The sequence below is a fragment of the Heterodontus francisci genome, chromosome 18 (assembly GCF_036365525.1).
Source record: "Heterodontus francisci isolate sHetFra1 chromosome 18, sHetFra1.hap1, whole genome shotgun sequence".
In the NCBI taxonomy this organism is placed as follows: domain Eukaryota; kingdom Metazoa; phylum Chordata; class Chondrichthyes; order Heterodontiformes; family Heterodontidae; genus Heterodontus; species Heterodontus francisci.
The window spans coordinates 26,656,642-26,681,311 of record NC_090388.1 but is presented as its reverse complement, the minus strand read 5'-3'; the positions used below and the strand labels follow the sequence as shown (position 1 = coordinate 26,681,311).

At 42.8% G+C, this 24,670-nt stretch overlaps 1 protein-coding gene across 4 annotated transcripts in view; it reads left to right on the top strand.

Moving 5' to 3' along the window:
* lrriq1 (leucine-rich repeats and IQ motif containing 1) overlaps positions 1 to 24,670 on the top strand; it is a 213,534-nt gene that overhangs the window by 75,053 nt on the left and 113,811 nt on the right. For all 4 annotated transcript variants that reach the window (XM_068050442.1, XM_068050441.1, XM_068050440.1 and 1 more), the window contains one exon: positions 2,047 to 2,140. In XM_068050442.1, coding sequence (XP_067906543.1) covers positions 2,047 to 2,140 — 94 coding nt within the window. The remainder of the gene's footprint in view (positions 1 to 2,046; positions 2,141 to 24,670) is intronic.

Here is a 24,670-nt window from a genome sequence, read left to right as displayed (position 1 = left end):
CTTCCCTCACTATTTTATCTGCCCCTTCCCCTCATCTCTCTATACTGTACTACGACCTATGAAAGTGTGTTAAGTTCTGCACAACTTAAAACATTGATTTAAAAAAAAAAAGCTGTATTACAATATAAAGGTACCTTTTGCTGTCTGAAACCAGCAGAGTTAAACCGTTTTGGTTAGGACCTCCTAACTTAGTGTCGTCTGATATATATGGTGAACAGCTGAGGCCCAAGTGTAGCTCGCTGGGGAATACCACTTATCACATACTGCAAATCAGAACAAACCATTTATCCTTACTCTGTCACCTACCTCCCAATCAGTTACCAATTTGAACATTGGGTAGTGGCTGGTAATTGCTTTTAGCTGTTGGTTTTGTCCTATGCCTCCATAAGATCTCACCACCACTTTTTGAAAGCAGTTTTACATCACATCAGGCCTCATTTTAAGTTTACAATATCAGGTGAATTTATTTTGCAGGCGAATAATCATAAGTCACATAATAGTTGTGTATGTACAGTCGTAGATATCTTTCTACCTAACTTCTCTCGTGAACAAAATAATAAAATGATTGTAATTTCAAAAGCAACAAATCTTTTGTAAATAGCTTTTAAATGTGTTTTTCCCCCTCGAGTTTCTTACCATTATAGGAGTCTAATTAATCTAAACTGTTCCATGAAAATATAGATTAATTTATTTTTTCTTTTTCTGAAGTTTCAAATGAATTGTTTCTTCCTCTGGGATTTTAAACACTCATGGATTTACACAGTACAACCTTTTTACATCCAAGTTATCAGGATTTCCTGGATTTGAATATCTGACCACTCAAATCCAGGAAGGAACTGTCTGTCATACAAACTGAACCAATCATTCAGCATTGTTTATGTTGTAATTATTTCTCCAGCCTGTAACTGATGAAACGTGAAACATTGTATTGAGGTAAGGTGATACAGGAATCTGACAGTTTTTTTTTGTACAGTGGCTGGATCTAAAGAAGCAGCCACAAGTCAAAAATACTTAATTTTTGTCTTATTGTTCTCTAAACAGCACAGAAAACACTCAGCCTCGAGAAGAAAGACTATGTTGACAAATTGTATACACGTTATTTATCTGATTACTTTCCTATCATACAAAATCATTCATGTCATGGGGTGGGGAGGAATAAATTTTCATGTGTAACACTGCTGATGCAGAGCTTTGTATACTGAAGGCGCTTAATAGGAATTCATGCAACCAGCCCTGCAATATTCCGTTCATTAAAATTGTTGGGGGTCACTTCTGGCTGAAAGTGTGTGATGGGGAATTGATGAAAATTAACCCCTACATACCTTAGAAAAGTAGCCCATTGTACACTCCATGTGTTAAGATGATTGTGCTATTCTATTCAAATAATGCTGTAGTGTAAGGTCAACTCGGAACGGATAAGATTATCTATGATTGTGCCAATGGGATATCTTGTAGCTAAGCAAAGAGTCAAACAATTTAATCCCATTTGCTAGATTTGAAAAGTCTAAGTATGGAATTCAGAAATACAAATAGTAAATATTAGATATACAACTGATCTGAGTGTATCTGGAGAATATGTAAAATTTCAGTTCTGAGAAAGATACCTGAAATGTTAACCAATCTTTCCTCTTTAAAGAGGACAGACCTGCCATTTACTAGATTATTTATGACTTGCACAAATCCAGTTGCTATGTCAGCACAGCATTATATGATTACAAGCTACGTCATTAGCTTTAAATTTAGTCCTACACAATGTAGTGTACACATCAGGTTTTTATGACTGTGAATGTGGGGGTGAAATTTCAGCTTGTGTTCTATTTGCTTGTGCATTGGAAAAAAACTCCAGTCTAATCTATATATCATATTGCAATGTCGTAAACTGACAACATCCTTAACATAGTTAAATGTAAAATATTGTTTCACTGCTCTTTGTAAAAGGCATGCCCTTCAAATTATTTTTCCAACAAACATTCTTGATTTTCAGAACATATCTGGATTATTTGTTTTATCTGCTTTTATCAGTTGTGGATGTTTCCTTTATCATAGATCTCAAGAGCTTCCTTTTAAGTCTTAATGGATGTCATAGTCTGTCGGAGTTGTTACTAGATGGGAATCCATTTCAGCAAGAGTCAGGCTGGAGGTGAGCCAAACCTATTTTTCAAGCTTTGCTGTCCAACAGGCAGGTTGTTATATCACTGAATTGAATGCAATACTTAATACTCAATAAAAACATGAATTACAGTATTTCACGTGTTATTTCATGTAGAACCTACATTAATTGTACAATCTATTACATTGTGTTAAGTGTGGAAAAAGTAGGAATTTGTGGGTTAGTTTCTTTCATCTTTTGAATTAATCATATGGTCTCTTTTCTTGACAAAAACATTTTTGTATAACAATTTAATGTGAATTTAGTCAGTAGCTTGCAGTTAAATAGTAACCCTAGAGAGTTTTGTTATTGCTAAATGACGTGACCACTTTTAACTCTTGTTAGACTACAAGAAGTTGCTTGTAACATTGTTACGTAAGCTTCTCCAATTATGGTGTGACATATTTGAGGAATGTGGAATAAATACAAAATATTTTTTAAAAAGTAGTTCTCGATCCTTGGGACTGGAGGTAGGTTGATGTTTGTTGAACAGCAACACAATCAGAATTGGGTTGGAATTTGGATCAGAAACCAATTCTGCCAGGTGTTTAATGAAAACAGAAAATGCTGGAAATCCTAAGCAGGTCAGGCAACATCTGTTGGAGAGAAACAGAATGAACATTTCAGGTCAATAAACTTTCATCAGAACTGGGAGAACAGGTTTTAAGCAAGTAAAAGCAGGGAGGGTGGAAAAAGAAGAAGAAGCTCTGTGATAGGGTGGAAGGGGTGGTAATGGAACAAGAGAAGAAACAAAAGATGGGTGTAAAAGGAGGCGTGAATGGCAGAATGACGAACAGCTGCCATATGAAAGCAAAATCAAAAGAAAGACTGAAGCTTGCAAAGAAAAAGAAACAAATTGGGGGCAGAGGTTACAGTATGAAATTGTTGAACTCAATGTTGAGTCAGGAAGGCTGTAAAGTGCCTAATTGAAAGATGAGGTGCTGTTCCTCGAGCTTATGTTGAGCTTCATTGGAATTCTACCATAGGCTGAGGACAGAGAGGTCAGCATGAGAAAGGTGAAGAATTAAAATGACAGGCGTCTGGAAGCACGGGGCCATGCTTGCAGATTGAATGGAGGTGTTCTGCAAAGTGGTCACCAAATCCGTGTTTGGTCTCCCCACTGTAGAGCAGACTGAATTGTGAGCAGTGAATACAATATACTAAATTGAAAGAAGTACAAGTAAATTGCTGTTTCACATGGAAGGAGTGTTTGGGCCATTAAATGGTGAGGAGAGGGGAGGTAAAATGACAGATGTTGCATCTCCTGTACTTGCATGGAAGGATGCTGTGGGAAGGAAAGGGGTGTTGTGGGATGATTGAGGAGTGGACCAGGGCATCACAGAGGGGAACAGTCCCTTCAGAATGCTCAGAGGGGAGGGGAAGATACCTTTGGTGCTGTCATGATGCAGGAGGTGGCAGAAATGGGTGGAGGATGATCTGTTGCACACAGAGGCTCTTGGGGTGAAAGGTGAGGACAAGCAGAACCCTATCATGGCTCTGGGAGGAAAAGGGAAAGGGGTGAGAGCAGAAATACGCAAAATGGAATGGATCATATGCAGATTGGATGACCACTTTGCGGAACACCGCTATTCAATGCACAAGCATAACCGAGCTTCCGGTTGCCTGTCATTTTAATTCTCCACCTTGCACTCCCGCTGACCTCTGTCCTCAAACTACAGCAGAATTCCAGTGAAGCTCAACATAAGCTCGAAAAACAGCACCTCATCTTTCAATTAGACACTTTACAGCCTTCCTGACTCATTGAGTTCAACAATTTCAGACCGTAACCTCTGCGACGAATGAAAGGTCACTGTTTCTCTCTCCATAGATGCTGCCAGATTTGCTGAGTATTTCCAGCACTTTGTTATTATGTCTGCCACCATTTTTTTTTTTTTGCATCTTGTCTCTTATTTTTCTTTTCACAGCAACTGTTCATCATTCTGCCATTCACAACTCCTCTTTTGTTTCTTTGCTTCTTTACATGTTCCATTACCGCTCCTTTGGCCCTGCATCACCAACTCTTGTCATTTAATCTCTCCTATCTTCCACCCTATCACAGACCTTCTCTTTTGTTCTTTTTCCACCCTCCCCACTTACTTGCTTAAAAACTATTAAATTTCTAACTTCTCCCAGTTCTGAGGAAAGTTGATTGACCTGAAACATGAACTCTCTAACCACAGATGCTGCTTAGTATTTCCAGCATTTTCTGTTTTACTTCAAATTTCCAGCATGTGCAGTATTTTGCTTCTGCCAGATCTTTGCATGTTTTTCTGCAAGTTTCCAAATCTGTTAGAGGTAAGAGCAAGTGCTACTTGGACTGATGAGATGAAGGTTTCTCTTCTGACTCAGCATCAAGAATTTTACCTCTCATTGAAGGTGTTTGATTTCCCAGTCTCATCAAGGTGACAATATCAGACCAAAGGATAGAGTATATTTTCTGTCTGAGGGATAGGGTGGAATTTTATGGGCTGTTCAAGAGAGAATTTGGTGGCATGTTGGGTGAGTCTAATAAAAGGAATGAAACCAGACGGACCACCCAGTATCAACCTAGGCACTGGAAATGACGACAGCAAACCCAGTCTGTCGACCCTGCAAAGTCCTCCTTACTAACATCTGGGGGCTTGTGGCAAAATTGGGAGAATTGACCCACAAACTAATCAAGCAACAGCCTGACATGGCCGCCATCTCCCCTAAATGTCTGACTTAGTGGTAATGTCACTGGACTAGTAATCCAGAGGCCCAAGCATATACCCTGGGGACATGGGTTCAAATCCCACCATGGAATTTGAATTCAGTTACTTAATTAAAAAAAAATCTGGAATTGAACGCTAGTCTTAGTGATAGGAATATAGGAGCAGGAGTAGACCATTCAAGCCCATTGAACCTGCTCTGCCATTCAATACGATCATAGCTGATCATCCACTTCAATTCCTTTTTCCCACACTATCGCCATATCCCTTTATGTCCTTGGTATTTAGAAATCTGTCAATCTCTGCTTTAAACATTCTCAATGACTGAGCTTCCACAGCCCTCTGGGATAGAGAATTCCAAAGATTCACAACCCTGAGTAAAGAAATTTCTCCTCATCAGTCCTAAGTGGCTTCCCCCTTATTTTGAAATTGTGTCCCTTGGTTCTAGACTCCCCAACCAGGGGAAACATCTTACCTCTATCTACCTTGTCTTTCCCTTTAAGTATTTTGTAGGTTTCAATGAGATTGCCTCTCATTCTTTGAAACTAGAGAGTACAGGCCCACTTTCTCCAATCTCTCTTCATAGGAGAGTCCCGCCATCCCAGAAACAAGTCTGGTGAACCTTTGTTGCACTCCCTCCATGGCAATAATATCCTTCCTAAGGTAGAGGACCAAAACTGCACACAGTACTCCAGGTGCGGTCTAACCAAGGTTCTATACAATTGAAGCAAGACTTCGCTACTCCTGTACTCAAATCCTCTTGCGATAAAGGCTAACATACCATTAGCCTTCCTAATTGCTTGCTGCATCTGCATGTTAGCTTTCAATTACTTATTGACAAGGACACCCAGGTCCCTTTGTGCATCTACACCTTCTAACCTCTTACCATTTAAGAAATACTCTGCACATCTGTTCCTCCAACCAAAGTGGATAACCTCACATTATATTCTATCTGCCATGTTCTTGTCCACTCACTAAGTCTGTCCAAATCCCCTTGAAGCGGCTTTGCGTCTTCCTCACAACACATTCCCGTCTAGTTTTGTGTCATTCGCAGTCTTGGAAATATTACATTTGGTCCTCACATCCAAATCATTGATATATATTGTTATTAGCTGGGTATCCAAATACAGATCCTTGCAGTACCTGTTAGTCACAGCCTGCCAATGTGAGAATGACTGTTTATTCCTTCTGTTTTCTGCCTGTTAACCAATCCTTAATCCACGCCGGTATATTACCTCCTATCCCATGTGCTTTAATTTTGCTAACCAACCTCCTATGGGGGACTTTATCAAAAGCCTTCTGAAACTCCAAATATACTACGCCACCAACTCCCCTTTATCAATTCTGTTGGTAACATGCTCAAAAAACTCCCAACAGGTTCATCAAACATGATTTCCCATTCATAAATCCATGTTGACTATGCCCAGATTATTATCCAAGCATCCATTTATCACATCCTTTAGAATAGATTCTAGCATTTTCCCTACTACTGATTTAAGGCTTGCAGGTCTGAGTTCTTTCCCTCCCTTCTTAAATAGAAGGACATTTGCTACCTTCCAATCGGCAGGAACCATTCCAGAATCTATAGAATTTTCAAAGATGATCACCAATGCATGCACTATTTCCATATCTACCCCCTTCAACACTCTGGGATGTAGAATATCAGGTCCCAGGGACACATCAACCTTCAGACCCATTAATTTCTCCAATACAACCTTCTTACCAATAGTAATTTCCTTTAATTCCTCATTCTCCCTAGTCCCTTGGATCTCTAATTCTGGAAGATTTCTTGTATCTTCCTCAGTGAAGACTGACAAAGTAATCATTTAGCTTCTCTGTCATTTCTGTATTTCCCCCATTATAAATTCTCCTGATTCTGCCTGTAATGGACCTGCATTTGTCTTAGCCAGACATTTCCTTTTATCTACCTATAGAAGCTTTTACAGTTCATTTTTATGTTTTTTGCTAGTTTACATTCATATTCTATTCTCCCTTTCTTTCAGTTTCTTGGTCCTCCTTTGCTGTATTCTAAAATCCTCAGGTTTGCTACTATTTCTGGCAACTTTACAGGCCTTTTCTTTTAATCTTATACAATCCTTAGCTTCCGTTGTTAGCCGCGGTTGACTGTCTTTACTTTGGGGTTTTGTGCCTTGAAGGAATGTATATTGCTGTAAATGATGTAATAATTTTTTTAAGACTATCTATTGCCTATATACTGTCATACCTTGTAATATATTTTCCAATCTACCTCAGCCGATTTTCCCCTCATCCTTCATAATTATATTTTGTTCAGATTTAACACCCTGGCATCAGATTGAACTACCTCACTTTCAAACAATGTAAAATTCTATCATATTAGGTCACTCATCCCTAAAGGTTCTTTTAACAACAAAATTATTAATGAGCTTTCTCATTACATGATACTAAATCTAAAAATAGACTGTTCGAGTCAGTTCCTCAACATACTGCTCCAGCAAACCAGCCCTAACACTCCAGAAACTCATCCTCCACAACATTAGTGCTCATGAGGTTTACCTAGTCTATGTGCAGATTGAAGTCAGCCATAATCACTGTATTACCTATGCTACATTTTTCTCTAATCTCATTAATACCATGCCCCACACTACCACTACTGTTTGGTGGCCTTTCAACAGCTCCTACCAATGTTTGCTGCCCCTTGCTGTTTCTTAGCTCCACCCAAACAGATCCCACATTTGTTCTTCTGATCTGAGATCCTCCCTTACTAATTACTGATCCCATTCCTTATTCTTATCAGCACAACACCACCTCCTTTTCCTTTTTGCCTGTCCTTCCTAAATGTTAAATATCCTTGAATATTCAGTTCCCAGTCTTGGTCACCCTGTAGCCACATTTCTGTAATGGCAATTAGATCATACCCATTTACTTCTGTTTGTGCCTTTAAATCATCTACCTTGTTGCAAATGGTGCGTGCATTCGGATAGCGTGCCCTTAACCTTGTCTTTGACATTAGTCTGCATTCTAAGCCTGGTTGGTACTCACTTCTGTCCAGTGGGACCTGTACAATATGGATGGGCTACACCTCAACAGCACCAGGACTAAAATTCGCACAGGGAGATTTGCTAGTGTTGTTGGGGATGGTTTAAACTAGCTTGTCAGGAGGATGGGAACCTGAAGGGTAGTTCAAATTGGAAGGAAGTAAAGTTGGTAACAGGAAATAGAAAAGTAGTAAGTGAAATTAGAAGGTAGGCAAAACTCACTTCTCACAAAATAAAGGCCCAGCCTCCACAAGAAGCCAAGTTTGCAGTCCAATAATGTTTTAGAAATAGTTTGTGTGTCACTTCAAAATAGTCTGGAGAAAATGTCATTAAATGGAGAGTTTTAAGCACGCACCCTTTTGATTCCACAAAATTTTCTCTGGCTGCACTTCCCTGAGGAATGATCACCCTCACCAGTAACCAAAATGGAAAACCAATCAGAAAGCTAGGGGACTCCTGCACTACCTGCCTGGGGGTCACCCATTCCCTCTGCCTGCATGCTCCTAACCTGCAGTGTGACCGCCTCCCTAAACATACAATCCACATAGCCCTCCACCTTGCAGATGCCCAACAGTGACACCAGCCACTGCTTAAGTTCTGAAACTCAGAGCTCAAGCTTCTGCAACCAGTGACACTTCATGCAGATGTGTTCGTCTAGGATAGATGGTGCATCCATGACTTCCCACGTACCACAGGATGTACATTCCACTTGGCCAAGCTGACCTGCCATACCATAACTTTAAAAACTATTACAAGTAGAATAACTTACCAGTTACTCACCAACCAGCTTCTTCCCTTGTACCAAAAGGAAAGCCAGCTACTGGAGGCTGAAAAAAGGTAGAAAAAGCATCTCCTTCATCAAGCTCCCACTTTACATACTGTGCACTCAAAGCAGTACTGAGGAAGCCCCACTTTTATACTTTCTGAAAAACAATTGATTCAAGCTTCTGAAAACCAGTTTCAGCCAGCTAGGAACATACAAATTAGGAGCAGGAGTAGGCCACTCAACCCCTGGAGCCTGCTCCGCCATTCAATAAGTTCATGGCTGAACTGATTACTCCATATTTCCACCTACTCCGATAATCTTCCACCCCCTTGCTTATCAAGAATCTATTTACCTCTGCCTTAAAAATATTCAAAGACTCTGCTTCCACTGCCTTTCTAATGCTATCTAAGTAACTAGCTGCAGCTGCTCCCAGAGAGCTTGTATACCCCTGTTTTAAGGCCAGAATAAAACTTAACTTCTCTTGACATTTTAAGAGAAATTTTTAGTTAATTGCTAAATTGAAGGAAAAACTAGACATGAGATAGAAATTAACCCTTAAAACGCCTTCTCACCAGACTCAGCGCTGACTGATGGTGCCATGAAACTATTATCAATTGACGTAAAAATCTATCTGGTTCACGAATGTCCTTTAGGGAAGGAAATCTGCCGTTCTTTTGTTTGGCCTACATGTGACTCCAGACCCACAGCAATGTGGTTGACTCTTAACTGCCCTCTGAAATAGCCAAGCAAGACATTCAGTTCAAGGGCAATTAGGGATGGGCAAAAAATGCTGGCCTGCCAGCGAGTCCCATGTCCCATGAGAGAATTTTTTAAAACTCATGGAATCATACCTTGCAATGTCCCAGACACCGCCATCGCCATCCCTGTGTATGTCCTGTCTCACCGGCAGGACAGACCCACCAGAGATGGCAGCACAGTGGTAGACAGTCGGGAGGGAGATGCCCTGGGCATCCTCAACATTGACTCTGGACCCCATGAAGTCTCATGGCATCAGGCTAAACATGGACAAGGAAACCTCCTACTGATTATCACCATGGCTGCCCCCCCCCACCCCCGCCTCAGCTGTTGAATCAGTGCTTCTCCATGTTGAACACCAATTGGAAGAAATGCTGAGGGTAGCAAGGGCACAAAAGATACTCTGGGTGGGGGACTTCAATGTCCATCACCACAAGTGGCTTGGTAGCACCACTACTGACCAAGCTGGTCGAGTCCTCAAGGACATAGCTGCTAGGCTGCGTCTCCAGCAGGTGCTGTGGGAACCAAGAGAGAAAAACCTACTTGACCTCATCCTCACCAATCTACCTGTTGCAGATGCATCTGTCCGTGACAGTATTGGTAGGAGTGACCACCGCACAGTCCTTGAGGAGACAAAGTCCCATCTTCACATTGAGCATACCCACCATTGTGTTGTGTGGCACCTCCATCGTGTGAAATGGAATAGATTTCGAACAGACCTAGCAACTCAAAATTGGGCGCTGTGGGCCGTCATCAGCAGCAGAATTGTATTCAACCACAATCTGTAACCTCATGGTCCAGCATATTCCGCCCCCCCCCCCCCCACCCCCGACCATTGGCATCAAGCCAGGGGACCAACCCTGGTTCAATGAAGAGTGTAGGAGGGCATGCCTGGAGCAGCACCAGGCATACCTAAAAATGAGGTGTCAGCCTGGTGAAGCTACAGCACAGGATCACTTGCATGCCAAACAGCAGAAGCAGCATGGAATAGACAGGGCTAAGCGATCCCACAACCAACAGATCAGATCTAAGCTCTGCAGTCCTGCCACATCCAGTCGTGAATGATGATGGACAATTAAACAACTGACAGGAGGAGGAGGCTGCACAAATATCCCTATCCTCAACAATGGGGGAACCCAGCACATCCATGCAAAGGACAAGGCCGAAGCATTTGCTTCCATGTTCAGCCGGAAGTGCTGAGGTCCTAGCATCACAGATGCTAGTCTTTAGCCAATCCGATTCACTCCATGTGATATTAAGAAACGGCTGAAGGTACTGGATACTGTCAAGTCTATGGGCCTGACAACATCCCAGCAATAGCACTGAAGACTTGTGCTCCAGAACTAGCCATGCCTCTAGCCAAGCTGTTCGAGTACAGCTACAACACTGGCACCTACTCGGCAATGTGGAAAATTGCCCAAGGATGTCCTGTCAGCAAAAAGCTTGAAATCTAATCTGGCCAATTACCACCCTGTCAGTCTACACCCGATCATCAGCAAAGTGCTGGAAGGGGTTGTTGACAGTGCTATCAGGCGGCACTTTTTTTTTTAGAGATACAGCACTGAAACAGGCCCTTCGGCCCACCGAGTCTTTGCCGACCATGAACCACCCATTTATACTAATCCTACACTAATCCCATATTCCTACCACATCCCCACCTTCCCTATATTCCCCTACCACCTATCTATACCAGGTGCAATTTATAATGGCCAATTTACCTATCAACCGGCAAGTCTTTGGCTGTGGGAGGAAACCAGAGCACCCGGCGAAAACCCACGCGGTCACAGGGAGAACTTGCAAACTCCACACAGGCAGTACCCAGAATTGCTCAGCAATAACCTGCTCACCAGGGCCACTCAGCTCCTGACCTCATTACAGCCTTGGTCCTAACATGGACAAAAGAGCTGAACTCCAGGGGAGAGGTGAGGTGAGAGTGACTGCCCTTGACATCAAGGCAGCATTTGACCCAGGATTGCATCTAGGAGCCCTAGCAAAACTGGAGTCAATGGGAAATGGGGGAAAACTCTCCACTGGTTGGAGTTCAGCTCTTTTGTCCATGTTCGGACCAAGGCTGTAATGAGGTCAGGAGCTGAGTGGCTCTGGTGAGCAGGTTATTGCTGAGCAAGTGCTGCCTGATAGCACTGTCAGCGACCTCTTCCAGCACTTTGCTGATGATCGGGTGTAGACTGACAGGGTGGTAATTGGCCGGATTGGATTTCAAGCTTTTTGGCGTCATACCTAGCACAAAGGAAGATGGTTGTGATTGTTGGAGGCCAATCATCTCAGTCCCAGGACATCACTGCAGGTGTTCCTCAGGGTAATGTCCTAGGCCTAACCATCTTCAGCTGCTTCATCAATGACCTTCCGTCAATCATAAGGTCAGAAATGGGATGTTCGCTGATGACTGCACAATGTTCAGCACCATTCACGCCTCCTCAGATACTAAAGCAGTCCATGTCCATGTGCAGCAAGACCTGGACAGCATCCAGGCTTGGACTGATAAGTGGCAAGTAACGTTTTCGCCACACAAGTGCCAGGCAATGACCATCTCAAACAAGAGAGAATCTAACCATCTCCCTTTGATGTTCAATGGCATTACCATTCCTGAATCTGCCACTATCAACATCCTGACCAGAAACTGAATTGGATTAGCCACATAAATGCAGTGGCTATAAAAGGGCGGCACAGTGGCGTAGTGGTTAGCACCGCAGCCTCACAGCTCCAGGGACCCGGGTTCAATTCTGGGTACTGCCTGTGCGGAGTTTGCAAGTTCTCCCTGTGACCGCTTGGGTTTTCGCCGGGTGCTCCGGTTTCCTCCCACCGCCAAAGACTTGCAGGTGATAGGTAAATTGGCCATTATAAATTGCTCCTGGTGTAGGTAGGTGTTAGGGAATATGGGATTACCGTAGGGTTACTATAAATGGGTGGTTCTTGGTCGGCACAGACTCGGTGGGCCGAAGGGCCTGTTTCAGTGCTGTAGCTCTAAAAATAAAAAAAAATAAATAAAAAGCAGGTCAGAGACTGGGAATTCTGTGGTGAGTAACTCACCTCCTGTCCACCATCAACAAGGCACAAGTTAGGAGTGTGATGGAATACTCTCCACTTGCCTGGATGAGTGCGGCTTCAACAACGCTCAAGAAGCTCGACATCATCCAGGGCAAACCAGCCCGGGTGATTGGCACCCTATCCGCCACCTTCAACATTCACTCCCTCCACCACTGACGCATTTTGGCAGCAGTGTGTACCATCTACGAGATGCCTTGCAGCAACGCACCAAGACTCCTTAGACAGCACCTTCCAAACCCGCGACCTCTACCACCTAGAAGGACAGGGGTAGCAGATTCATGGGAACTCCATCACCTGCAAGTTCCCCTCCAAGCCACACGCCATCCTTACTTGGAACTATATCGCCATTCCTTCACTGTCGCTCGGTCAAAATCCTGGAACTCCCTTCCTAACAGCAGTGTGGGTGCACCTACCCCACATGGACTGCAGCGGTTCAAGAAAGCAGCTCACCACCATCTACTCGAGGGCAATTAGGGATGGGCAATAAGTGCTGACCTAGCCAGCGACGCCTGTATCCAATGAACAAATAAAATAAAACGCTTCCCCAGCTGCTGGGATGTGTCTGTGTTGTGACCACCAGCTTGTGACACAGGTTATAATCTTAAAACCCCCGCACACTATGTGGATGTGTTTGTGCTGGCGTAGGTGGAAGACGAGGCAGGTGACTGTACATCCTCTGGGGCATTGGCTGCTGCTTCTTCACCAGTGGGGGAGTTCTGGGCCTCCATGGCGTTCCATGACTCAAGTGTGGGCACCTTCAGTAGAGACACAGAGGCACTTTAAGCATCTGATGCCATTGTGTTCACACAATTTCCTTTTGTATCCACATATGTCTGCAAGAGTGGAGATGACACTTTATCCTTGCGCTTTGTGGATCCGGCCTTGCCATCTCCGAAAGCCCTGCCTCCCCACTGTCTCGCGATCTCTGACACCTCCTCCTCAGCCATGGTCAGCAACCTCATGTCAGGGACCTTTCCTCCCGTTTTCGCACAACACATCCAATCACATAAACAACGCCAATCTTCACCTTGGCGCACAATTATTCAGTGACAAAAGGTTAGTATGCAGGTATAGCAAGTAGTTAGGAAAGCTAATAGAATGTTATTGTTTATTGCGAGGGGATTTGAATACAAAAGTAGGGAGGATTTGCTTCAGTTATACAGGGCATTTGTGTGACCACATCTGGAGTACTGTGTACAGTGTTGGTCTCCTTATTTAAGGAAGGATGTAAATGCGTTGGAAGCAGTTCAGAGAAGGTTTACTAGAATAATACCTGGAATGGACGGGTTATCTTATGAGGAAAGGTTGGACAGGCTCGGCTTGTATCCACTGGAGTTTAGAAGAGTGAGAGGCAACTTGATTGAAACATATAAGATTCTGAGGGGTCTTGACAGGGTGGATGTGGAAAGAATGTTTCCTCTTGTGGGAGAATCTAGATCTAGGGGTCACTCTTTAAAAATAATGGGTCGCCCTTTAAGACAGAGATGAGGAGAAATTTTTTCTCTGAGGGTCATGAGTCTTTGGAACTCTTCCTCAAAAGGCGGTGGAAGCAGAGCTTTTGAATATTTTTAAGGCAGAGGTAGATAGATTCTTGGTAAGCAAGGGGGTGAAAGGTTATTGGGGGTAGGTGGAAATGTGGAGTTGAGGTTACAATCAGATCAGCCATGATCTTGTTGAATGGCGGAGCAGGCTCAAGGGGCTGTCGTGTGGCCTACATCTGCTCTTAATTCCTATGTTCGTATGACTGGCACCAAGGCTGCTCATGCGTTCCACTGCATTCCTTGTGTACCTCCTGCCTTAAAGACATAGAGCCAAGGTGGAAAACAATGGAGCTGCTTCTCCAAGACCACTTGCCCTCACCGATCTGAGCAAGTCATTGACATGTTTGAGGCACTGCACCCAGGTTCTGCATATCACACTACGGTTCAAGACATCCTCTGCTACCTCCATCCAAGTTGCCTTGGTCGGGCAGGAGGGTCTTCTGATTCCATCTGCAGGGAAGAAGCCTTTCCTCCTGCCCTTCCCTGACAGACTGGAGGAAAACCTGCAGAGAGGCATCATTGAAACATGGGGCTGGTCTCCACCTACTCGCTGACATCTGACACCCTTTTGCTCCAGGGAAAATAAATGATGTGAAGGCGCGCAAAAACATTTTAAATTTAGTAAAATCTTCTATTTAGGTTAATCTGAAGATACTTACATGAAAGGAAAGCTGATCCTTGAGGCTGCAAGCACAAAACAGTTTTATATCTGTGTCGATCATGCTACTTTGGCCAATGACGGTGGGTTCACCAATGAAAGGTCGCTGCCGCTGCATGATCCCACAGATCTCCCATGCCCATTGCTACACATCATATTCACACACAAAGTTGCATGCGAAACAGGAATTGGGGTGGAAGTGGAAGTTACGCCAACTTTCAGTCCCGCCGTCCGGAACACCATGGCACTCAAAATTCCATCCATAGTGTCTGTTTGGTATCAAAGGTTTGGTAGTTGGTGCACTATTATGTGTACATCATGTGAATCTAGAACTGAGCTAACTTCTCAGACTCATTTCACTTATTAAAATATTATCTGTTATTCTTCTGCTTCTTCTTCTTTGGCCTCCTTGTCTCGGGAGTCAATGGGTAAGCGCCAAGAGGTGGTCAGTGGTTTGTGGAGCAGCGCCTGGAGTGGCTATAAAGGCCAATACTAGAGTGACAGACTCTTCCACAGGTGCTGCAGAAAAAATTGGTTGTCAGGGCTGTTACACAGTTGGCTCTCCCCTTGCGCTTCTGTCTTTTTTCCTGCCAACTGCTAAGTTTCTTCGACTCACCACACTTTAGCCCCGCCTTTATGGCTGCCCACCAGCTCTGGCGAACGCTGGCAACTGACTCCCATGACTTGTGATCAGTGTTACAGGACTTCATGTCGCGTTTGCAGACGTCTTTAAAGCGGAGACATGGACGGCCGGTAGGTCCGATATCAGTGGCGAGCTCGCTGTACAATGTGTCCTTGGGGATCCTGCCATCTTCCATGTGGCTCACATGGCCAAGCCATCTCAAGCGCCGCTGACTCAGTAGTGTTTATAAGCTGGGGATGTTGGCCACCTCGAGGACTACTGTGTTGGAGATGCGGTCCTGCCACCTGATGCCAAGGATTCTCCGGAGGCAGCGAAGATGGAATGAATTGAGACGTCGCTCTTGGCTGACATATGTTGTCCAGGCCTCGCTGCCGTAGAGCAAGGTACTGAGGACATAGGCTTGATACACTCGGACTTTTGTGTTCTGTGTCAGTGCGCCATTTTCCCACACTCTCTTGGCCAGTCTGGACATAGCAGTGGAAGCCTTTCCCATGCGCTTGTTGATTTCTGCATCGAGAGACAGGTTACTGGTGATAGTTGAGCCTAGGTAGGTGAACTCTTGAACCACTTCCAGAGCGTGGTCGCCGATATTGATGGATGGAGCATTTCTGACATCCTGTCCCATGATGTTCGTTTTCTTGAGGCTGATGGTTAGGCCAAATTCGTTGCAGGCAGCCGCAAACCTGTCGATGAGACTCTGCAGACACTCTTCTGTGTGAGATGTTAATGCAGCATCGTCAGCACAGAGGAGTTCCCTGATGAGGACTTTCCGTACTTTGGTCTTCGCTCTTAGGCGGGCAAGGTTGAACAACCTGCCACCTGATCTTGTGTGGAGGAAAATTCCTTCTTCTGAAGACTTGAACGCGTGTGAGAGCAGCAGGGAGAAGAAAATCCCAAACAGTGTAGGTGCGAGAACACAGCCCTGTTTCATGCCACTCAGGATAGGAAAGGGGTCTGATGAGGCGCCGCTATACTGAATTGTGCCTTTCATATTGTCATGGAATGAGGTGATGATACTTAGTAGTTATCTGTTATTACAACAGGGTTTTTATATGCATTTCTGTGATGTGGGCATCGCTGACAAGGCCAGCATTTATTGCCCAGCTTTAATTGCCACCTTCTTGAACCACTGCAGTCCTTGTGGTGTAGGTACACACACAGTGGGTCGGAGGGGTGGGGATGGATTTTATCGTGGCGACGGGGTTCTTGACCACCGTCCAAAGTGCTGGCTAGAGCCCCATGTCGCCTCCTCCGGGGAAGGCCTGCCGGTTTATGTGCCAACTAGGCCCTTAAGTGGACAGTGGCAGGCCTTCATCAGGATTGAGGACCCCGATGACAGAAATCCTGCCTGCTGAGAACTGCCGACCAATCAGAGGCTGGCAGCTCTGTAATTGAGTAGCACCGCCACGGAGGCAGTGGCTGCTGCCAGTAGAGCACTCACTGGAGTTGAGGGACCCAGGCCACAAGTAAGTCAGGGCAGGAGGGATTTTGTGGGGTGGGAGTCATAGGGGATGGAGGGTGTCGGGGGTCAGCAGCAAGGGCAGGCAGGTGGCTCTCTGCAGGCCCCCTTCCTGATGCCAGGTCCCTTTTTAAGGCACTAAGTGATTTTGAATGAGAGACCCTCCCCCACTCCAACCCCATCGGAGCCAGCAAGAAACCTGGACGAGTTTGCTTGACATGCTCGCTGTGCGGTGACAGGCCTGTCCACCACAGGACTAATACCAGCAATGGCGGGATGAGGCCCTTAATGGGGCATTAATTGGCCACTTAAGGGTCTCAATTTGCGGCAGGGCAGGAAGTCCATGTCCTGTACTTAATTTGGTTGCAGTTGGGAAGGTGGCAGGGTCCCCATACCTGGAACGGGGGGTTGTCATATGAGGAAAGGTTGGACAGGCTTGACTTGTATCCGCTGGAGTTCAGAAGAGGAAGAGGCTACTTGATTGAAACATATAAGATCCTGAGGTGTCTTGACAAGGTGATGTGGAAAGGATGTTTCCCCTTGTGGGAGAATCTCGAACTAGGGGTCACTGTTTAAAAATAAGGGGTCGCCCTTTAAGACAGAGATGAGGAGAGATTTTTTTTCTCTCAGAGGGTCGTGAGTCTTTGGAACTCTTCTTCAAGAGGCAGTGGAAGCAAGAGTCTTCAAATATTTTTAAGGCAGAGCTAGATATATTTGTGATAAGCAAGGAGGTGAAAGGTTATTGGGCGTAGGCGGGAAAGTGGAGTGAAGTACAATCAGATCAGCCATGAACTTATTGAATGGCGGAGCAGGCTCGAGGGGCCGTGTGGCCTACTCCTACTTTTAATTCGTATGCTCGTATTGCCAAGGCACTTAAGAGAAATACCAATCAAAATATTTTTGACACCGAGCCATCGAAGGAAAAAAATTAGGTAAGTTGATCAGAAGCTTGATCAAAGAGAGAGATGTTTAGGAGCATCTTAAAAGAGGAGAGAGGGGTAGAGAGGCGGAGAGCTTTAGAGAGGGAATTCCAGAGCTTTGAGCCAAGGCAGTTGAAAACACTGCTACCAATGATGGAACAATTAAGATCAGGGAGGCGCAGGAGGCTATAATTGGAGCAGCACAGCAATCTCTAAGCCTTGTAAGGCTGGAGGAGGTTACACAGATAGGCTGAGGTGAGGCAATGGAGGGATTTGAAAACAAGGATGAGGAATTTAAAATCGAGGCACTGTCGGATGGAGAGCCAGTAAAGGTCAGCAAGCATGTGGATGTTGGGCAAATGTGATTTGGAGTGAGTTAAGATATGAAAAATAGAGTTTTGGATGAGCTCAAGTTTATGTAGGGTGGAAAATGGGAAGTTGGCTAGGAGAGCATTGGAATTGTCATGTCTAGAAGTAACAAAGGTAGGAATGATTTCGGCAGCAGATAGGCTGAGGGTAGGTCATAGTCGAGCGTCATTATGCAGGTGCAAACCTTGGTGATGGTGTGGATATGGAGTCAGAAACTCAATTTGGGATCAAACACAATGTTGAGGTCGCAAACTGTTTTGCTCAGCTTAAGACAGTTGCCAAGGATGGGAATGGCAGGAACTAAAGACAGTGAAGCCTTCCCAATATTTAGTTGGAGGAAATTTCTGCTCATCCGATATTGGATGTTGGACGAATAGTATGACAAAGCAGAGACAGTGGACGGGTCCAACAAGATGGTGGTGCGATAGAACCAAGTGTCATCAGCATATATGTGAAATTTGATGCTGTGTTTTCGGGTGATAGCGCAGAGAAGTAGCATGTGGAACAGAAATAGAAGGGGGCCAAGAATAGATCCTTGGGGATCTCCAGAGGTAACAGAGCAAGAGTGGGAAGACATTGCAGGTTTGTCTCTGGCTATGTTTAGGTAGATAAGAATGGAACCAAGCTAGGGTAGTTCCACCCAGCTGAATGACAGAAGAGAGGTATTGGAGGAGGATGCTGTGGCTAACTGTGTCGAAGGCTGCTGACAGGTAGGAAATGAGAAGGGATAGCCTATCATAGTCACAGTGTCATTTGTGACTTTAACAAGGGTAGCTTCAGTACTGTGGCTGGGCTGAAAACCTGATTGGAGGGAGTCAGACATGAAATTGTGGGAATGATAGGCACGGATTTAGGAAGTGACTACACATTCAAGGACTTTGGAGAGGAAAGGAAGGTTCAAATGGGGCTATAGTTTGCAAGTACATAGGGGTCGAGTATGGTTTTTGAGGAGAGGTGTAATGACAGCAGCTTTGAAGGAAGAAGCGCAGAACTTGAGGAAAATTTATATAGGAAAATGAGCTCCACAGGAAATATTGTTGCACGTTCTCAATGGCAAAGTCAGTAGAGAAAGCGACATAAATTTTGACATAATTTCTGTGTAAGTGCGATACAATAAATTACAGGCTGAAGTCCTGAATCGCATGTGCGCAAGCTTATAGATATCCATACATCTGTTGTTATAGCATTGTGGTATACTGCCCCACTATCTAGTTAAAAATTGGCAGTTTAAAAATCAGTTCTATATCCTTTTGCAGAGTGGCTTAGTCATATTATCTCCACAAGCGTGTAAACACAATAAGATGATCCTAGAAATTCATGTAACATTGAGAATAGTACTGAATGGCACATTATTGTGTGATGCTTCTTACTGTGGCACTTTAATTGGTTGCCTTCCAAATAGCACATGTTGTTGAGGGCCTGTTCTATCAAGTGTCTCCAAACAGAATGCAGAAAAAACATCAAGGCATTAATTAGAGCTGTATTAACTACTCATTTCCAGTCAGTGGAAGGAAAATGTAACTCTAATTGATGATTGAGTGACATTAAGTTCTAACTGTATACCACTGAGTGAATAATTGCTGCATGTGGGTTGACTTTTGGTTGATTGCAATTTATAATGAGATATTGAAACCTGACATTGTTTTGTTATCTTTGGAATGGTGCTTTGAAAACTGTTAGCCAGTTGTGATCGAGTAAACAGTTAGTGTGTTCTTTAAAATTTTTGAATGTAAAGTATGTGAAATGCACAAGTTGTAAGCAAGATTTCACTCGTGCAGAGCCTAACATTTCTGAGTACTTTTTATTTTGGGGAGTGTTAAGCTGGCTGGAAGTGAAAATTTCATACATATGGGAACTACTATCATTCAGGGCCTTAGGAATAGGGTTACTCGAAGTTCATAATCAGAGCTCATTATAAGTATTTGGCTTAAACGTGCAATCAGCAGTAGAACCTACAGATCATTGCTGTCATAGGGCAACCTGACTGAACACAGCTCTTGGATAAATTAATCATGACTATTTTATTGCTTCTAGTTACATATAGCAGAAACCCTCCACTTCTTACCACATGCAAAGAGGTTTGGAATACCTATGTGATAAGAACCAGGTAGCTCCAACACGTAGATTTATAAGATGATTGCATTTCTGTTGAGAGTAGAGTCATAGTGAACATGTAAATAAACGTTTGAATTTCCGTGAGATTTATTTTAGTTTCCCATCAAGAAACAGAACATATGAAAGGAGAAAACCCCAAATCATGAAAAATATCCCTAGTTTAAAGGCTGTTTAAATACTTCATGTAATGTTGGATAATATTTTGTAGTTAGTAAAAAGGTGCATGTACGATTTGCCTTGAAGATATTGCAGTACTTAATATAACACATTTTCTGCAACAGACCTCATTGCAGAAAATGTGTTATATTAATTTTTGTAATTGACATGATTATTTGTATGTTTTGGCCCAGAATTTGCAGTAGCAATGATAGCAAACCTGTCAATCTTCGCCATCATTATTCCTCTGAAACTGACAACAACTTCTGCAGTGTGCACATTTGCAGTTGAACACGGAAATCCAAAAGTTGCTCTCAGTGATTGTATACTCCCCAATGGGGTGCGCTGTTGAAGTTACCCCCCCAGAATGCAATTAATTAGAAATCATTTAACTGGTGAGAACTTCCACTCTTATGCTCTTAGTCTCACTGTAAAAATCCTTGAGAAAGTTACACGTTGTTGAATGAGGTGTACTGGCCCTGAAGAATAATATTATATTTGCTGAGTGTCCAAATTTCTCCATTCTGAAAGAAAAATTCACTTATTTTGAATTTTTTTTTAAAGTTCTACTTTAGTCCCCTGTGTATGTCCCAATAGTTTATTTCAATATCTGTAAAACTTTAAAATTAAAAGTGAAGCGATTAAGTGGTTTTTACTGCCTGGTTTGCTGTCTATGAGAATACTTCAATTTGATTGGTTGCTTACCTTGTTTAATGACATCACTGCTGTTGTACACCTGGAGATGTCCTTGATTTAGCGTCAGAAACAAACTGACATCAGGAAATGGGAAAACTGAGCCACAGAAATTGCCTAGACCTTTGTGGGCAGCTTTCTTCGAGAACAGCAGTGAGAACCATTGCTTCACCACTGACTGCAAAATCTATCCCATTATATTTCTATTTATCATATTGCTAAGTCAGTATACAGTAAAAAATGCTTTCACTCTAATATAGCAATTCCACCCTTTTAATATAAAGATGCGATGTCCACTGATACAAAATAGTAAACACTGGTGAATTTCCCATGTTCTTGCTCGTAGTTATTCATAGGAAATAGTATGTCTTTTAACTGTGTTGGTTGTAATCAGTGAAGGGGTAGGGTTTACACCAGTGGTGGAAATAGTCATTTCTGCATTAGCATTACCCATTGATTTCAATGCACTAACGGTATGACAGCATTACCAACTCAAGCATTTTAATATACATGAGGGCTATAGAAAGCCCTCTAGAAAGTCCAATTACAAACTTTCCACTAATTGGGGTCACTTAAAATAAAATTGAGACCCTGACTGAGTGCAGAGGAAGCATGTTGATTTCAAAAGTTTCCATGAACTGAGGCCATTAAAAAAAATTATTATAAATGTGCATGGAGCTTTAGGGGCTAAGCCCAATTAAAAATTGTCCACTGAGTCCATTGAAGAAATTATTTTGAAGTAGATTGTGGTGGGAGGCAAGTGCCATTTCAAATTCATTCTGAACAGCAGGAAGAGAAACCGACAGGGACATTTAAAAATTTACCCACAGGTAGGGAAGTGTTAAAGGAATAACAACCATATAAAAATTTACTGTGAGCTATACTGGGGCTGGAGGAAGTGAGACCGATGGAGCTGTGGAAAAATCTAGAGCTGGAGTGAGACTGGAGGAACAGAGGCTGACACAGTGACCAAATAATTAATGGAGAACTGAAGTGGGGCTCACAGTGCCTTGAAAATTTAAACCAGAACCAAGGAGCAAACTGGGCTGAAGGTTGCAATTTAAAAATGAAAGTGGAGAACTGGATTGATGATGCCATAAAGCTTGAGTCCAGGACTAGGGTTGGAGCAAGTGGAACTACCAACAGCTACTACAGTCATTAAAAAATTAACACAGAGCCGATCTGAGGCTAAGGGAAGTGAGGCCGACATAGTCAGTGAAAAATTTATTGGTACCTTGACCGGAGCTGGAGGAAGCAGGAGCAATTGAAAAAAATTTATGGAGAGCTGGAGTGGAGCTGACAGCACCATTAAACTTCAAAGCAGCACTGGGTTGGAGCAAGAAGGACCGATGACAGCAGATTTTAAAAAAAAATTCCAACAGAAACACAGCATCATAAATAAAGCTGCAGCAATTTTTTTAAACTTTGTGCAAACTTTTAAAACTTATACGTAGTTTCAAAAATACAAACGAAAGGATTTAACAGACCAACACTAGCAGGTTTAGAGGTTGATTTAGGGTCGCTATCATGCCAATGACAACAGAGGTGATAGATTTCCACCTAGTGGCAGAATGCCTGCAACTGCACTGTTACAAGAGCTGTTTACAGAGGAAAATTCCATTATTATGTTTACAGGGGAATTTGAAGGTTAAATGGTGACCTAAAAGTATAATTTAAAAAAATCATGACGACAGGAAGTGAACTTTCTGGAAAGGTAGTGTGTACATAGACAAGATTTTTAACACCTGTATATGAAATGGAAAAAATGATTTATACATTGAGTTTTATAGTAAATGATGCACTAGTTCCAGTAGCAATTTTGTTACACATAGGAAAAGGTATTTGACAGAAATTTACATTATTTGAGATATAATGGATCGGATTTTAAGATAGTACTGACAATGAAACTGTCATCGTTCATTACTGCTCTGTAGAGGACAGCAACTTCTGGATCCACAAATGTGCAGTTAAAAGTGAAAATCCAGAAATTGCTATTAGTGATTCTACAGTTCTGCATAGAATGTACTGTTGAAGGACTGCAGACTGCAATCAAACAGAAATCATTGAACTAATGAAAACTTGCCCTTTTATGCTATTCGTCTCACTGTAAAAACCCTTGACACAGTTACATCTTGTTGAATGATTTGTAACTTTTTTAACTGCATACTAAGTTTATAATAACTGCCAGAAAACCTTTCTGACCCTGCAAAACTAATTTTATATTTGTGTGATGTCAAAATTCTGCTTGGATAAATTTCACATATTTTTAAAATAATTTTTTAATAAACTTTATGATATCTCAACTTTTACCTTAATGTCATGGTCATTTATTTTGCTCTCTAAAATTTAGTTAAAAGTGAAGGATAATCTGTACATTATACTTCCTGATTTGCTGTCTGAGAATACTTCACTATGAATTGGCTCTTTACCCTTCTTGATGGCATCACTGTTGCTGGTTACCTGGTGATCCCCTTAACTTGGTGCCCAATTCAAACTAACTTGGAAAAGGGGAAAATCCATAACACAGGGATCGCTAGATCTTTATGGGTAGTTTTCTTCTAAGTCAGCGGCAAACGCGGTCACTTCGCTGCTGATGATGAAATTCGGGCCAATAATGCTGTATATAGAAATAATTTTTGAAAATTACAGTATTAATAAGATAACAACAATAGCAGTTCACATTTATTTAACACCTTTAAAGAAAGATGGTCACAGACGTGTAAGGAGGAAGTGGATATCACTAAAAGAGAGAGATTGGCAGAAACCATATATAAAATTTACCTTTTATAGATGGACCATTCTGTATTAAATGTTATGAGTCAACACGACATATTTTTCTAACAGTATCCATCTTAAACACCTTCTTAGGCTTTGTTAGAACTTTGAACCTTTTCTTATATAGAGTATTGATAAGTATGTTGACAGTCCATTCACAAGGATTTTTAAATTCACTGTTCCAATATTCCTTATAACTATATTTTTCTTTCAGATAATTCTTTCTGAACTTTTAATATAAAAGGGAAAGATGAAATATTACAGGAGAAAACAGAGAATGTTGTGCTTTTTTCCCCCAAGAACACAATTTAATATTCAGAGAGGAGAGGGATAAATTATGTTTAATCTCATTTTTTATCTGAAATACATTATTCCCAGTTCAGGAGTTCTGGCATGAGACCATGGGCTGAATTTTTATAAACAGAGGTGAGCTTCAAAAGTGTGCAGCACACCCGCAAGACATACAATGCGGAGCCGCCGCATACTTCACGCGGAGCCACTGCGATACTTCACGCGGAGCCACTGCGATACTTCACGCGGAGCCACTGCGATACTTCACGCGGCGGCTCATTAGAATGGAGGGGGTGGACCAGCCGCCCCCAATGATGTAGAGGGGGCGGGCGCACCAACCCGGCAACGGCGTCCGGTGCCACGGCGCAGGCACCATTTTTAAAGGGTTTCAAGCCCTTCAGGGCCATTTAAATGTTTAAGGGGACAGGTTTGTCAAAAGATTAAAATAAAATTTTATTCACACTTCCAATCCCCTCTCCCACCCCCTCCAATGAATTTATTATTTGTCCTATCTCCCCCCAAAAAGTAAGTTTTTGATCATGACCTTCACCCCACCCCCTCGACACCACCAGATTTTCTTTCCTTTAACCTTCAACCCCTTCCTAA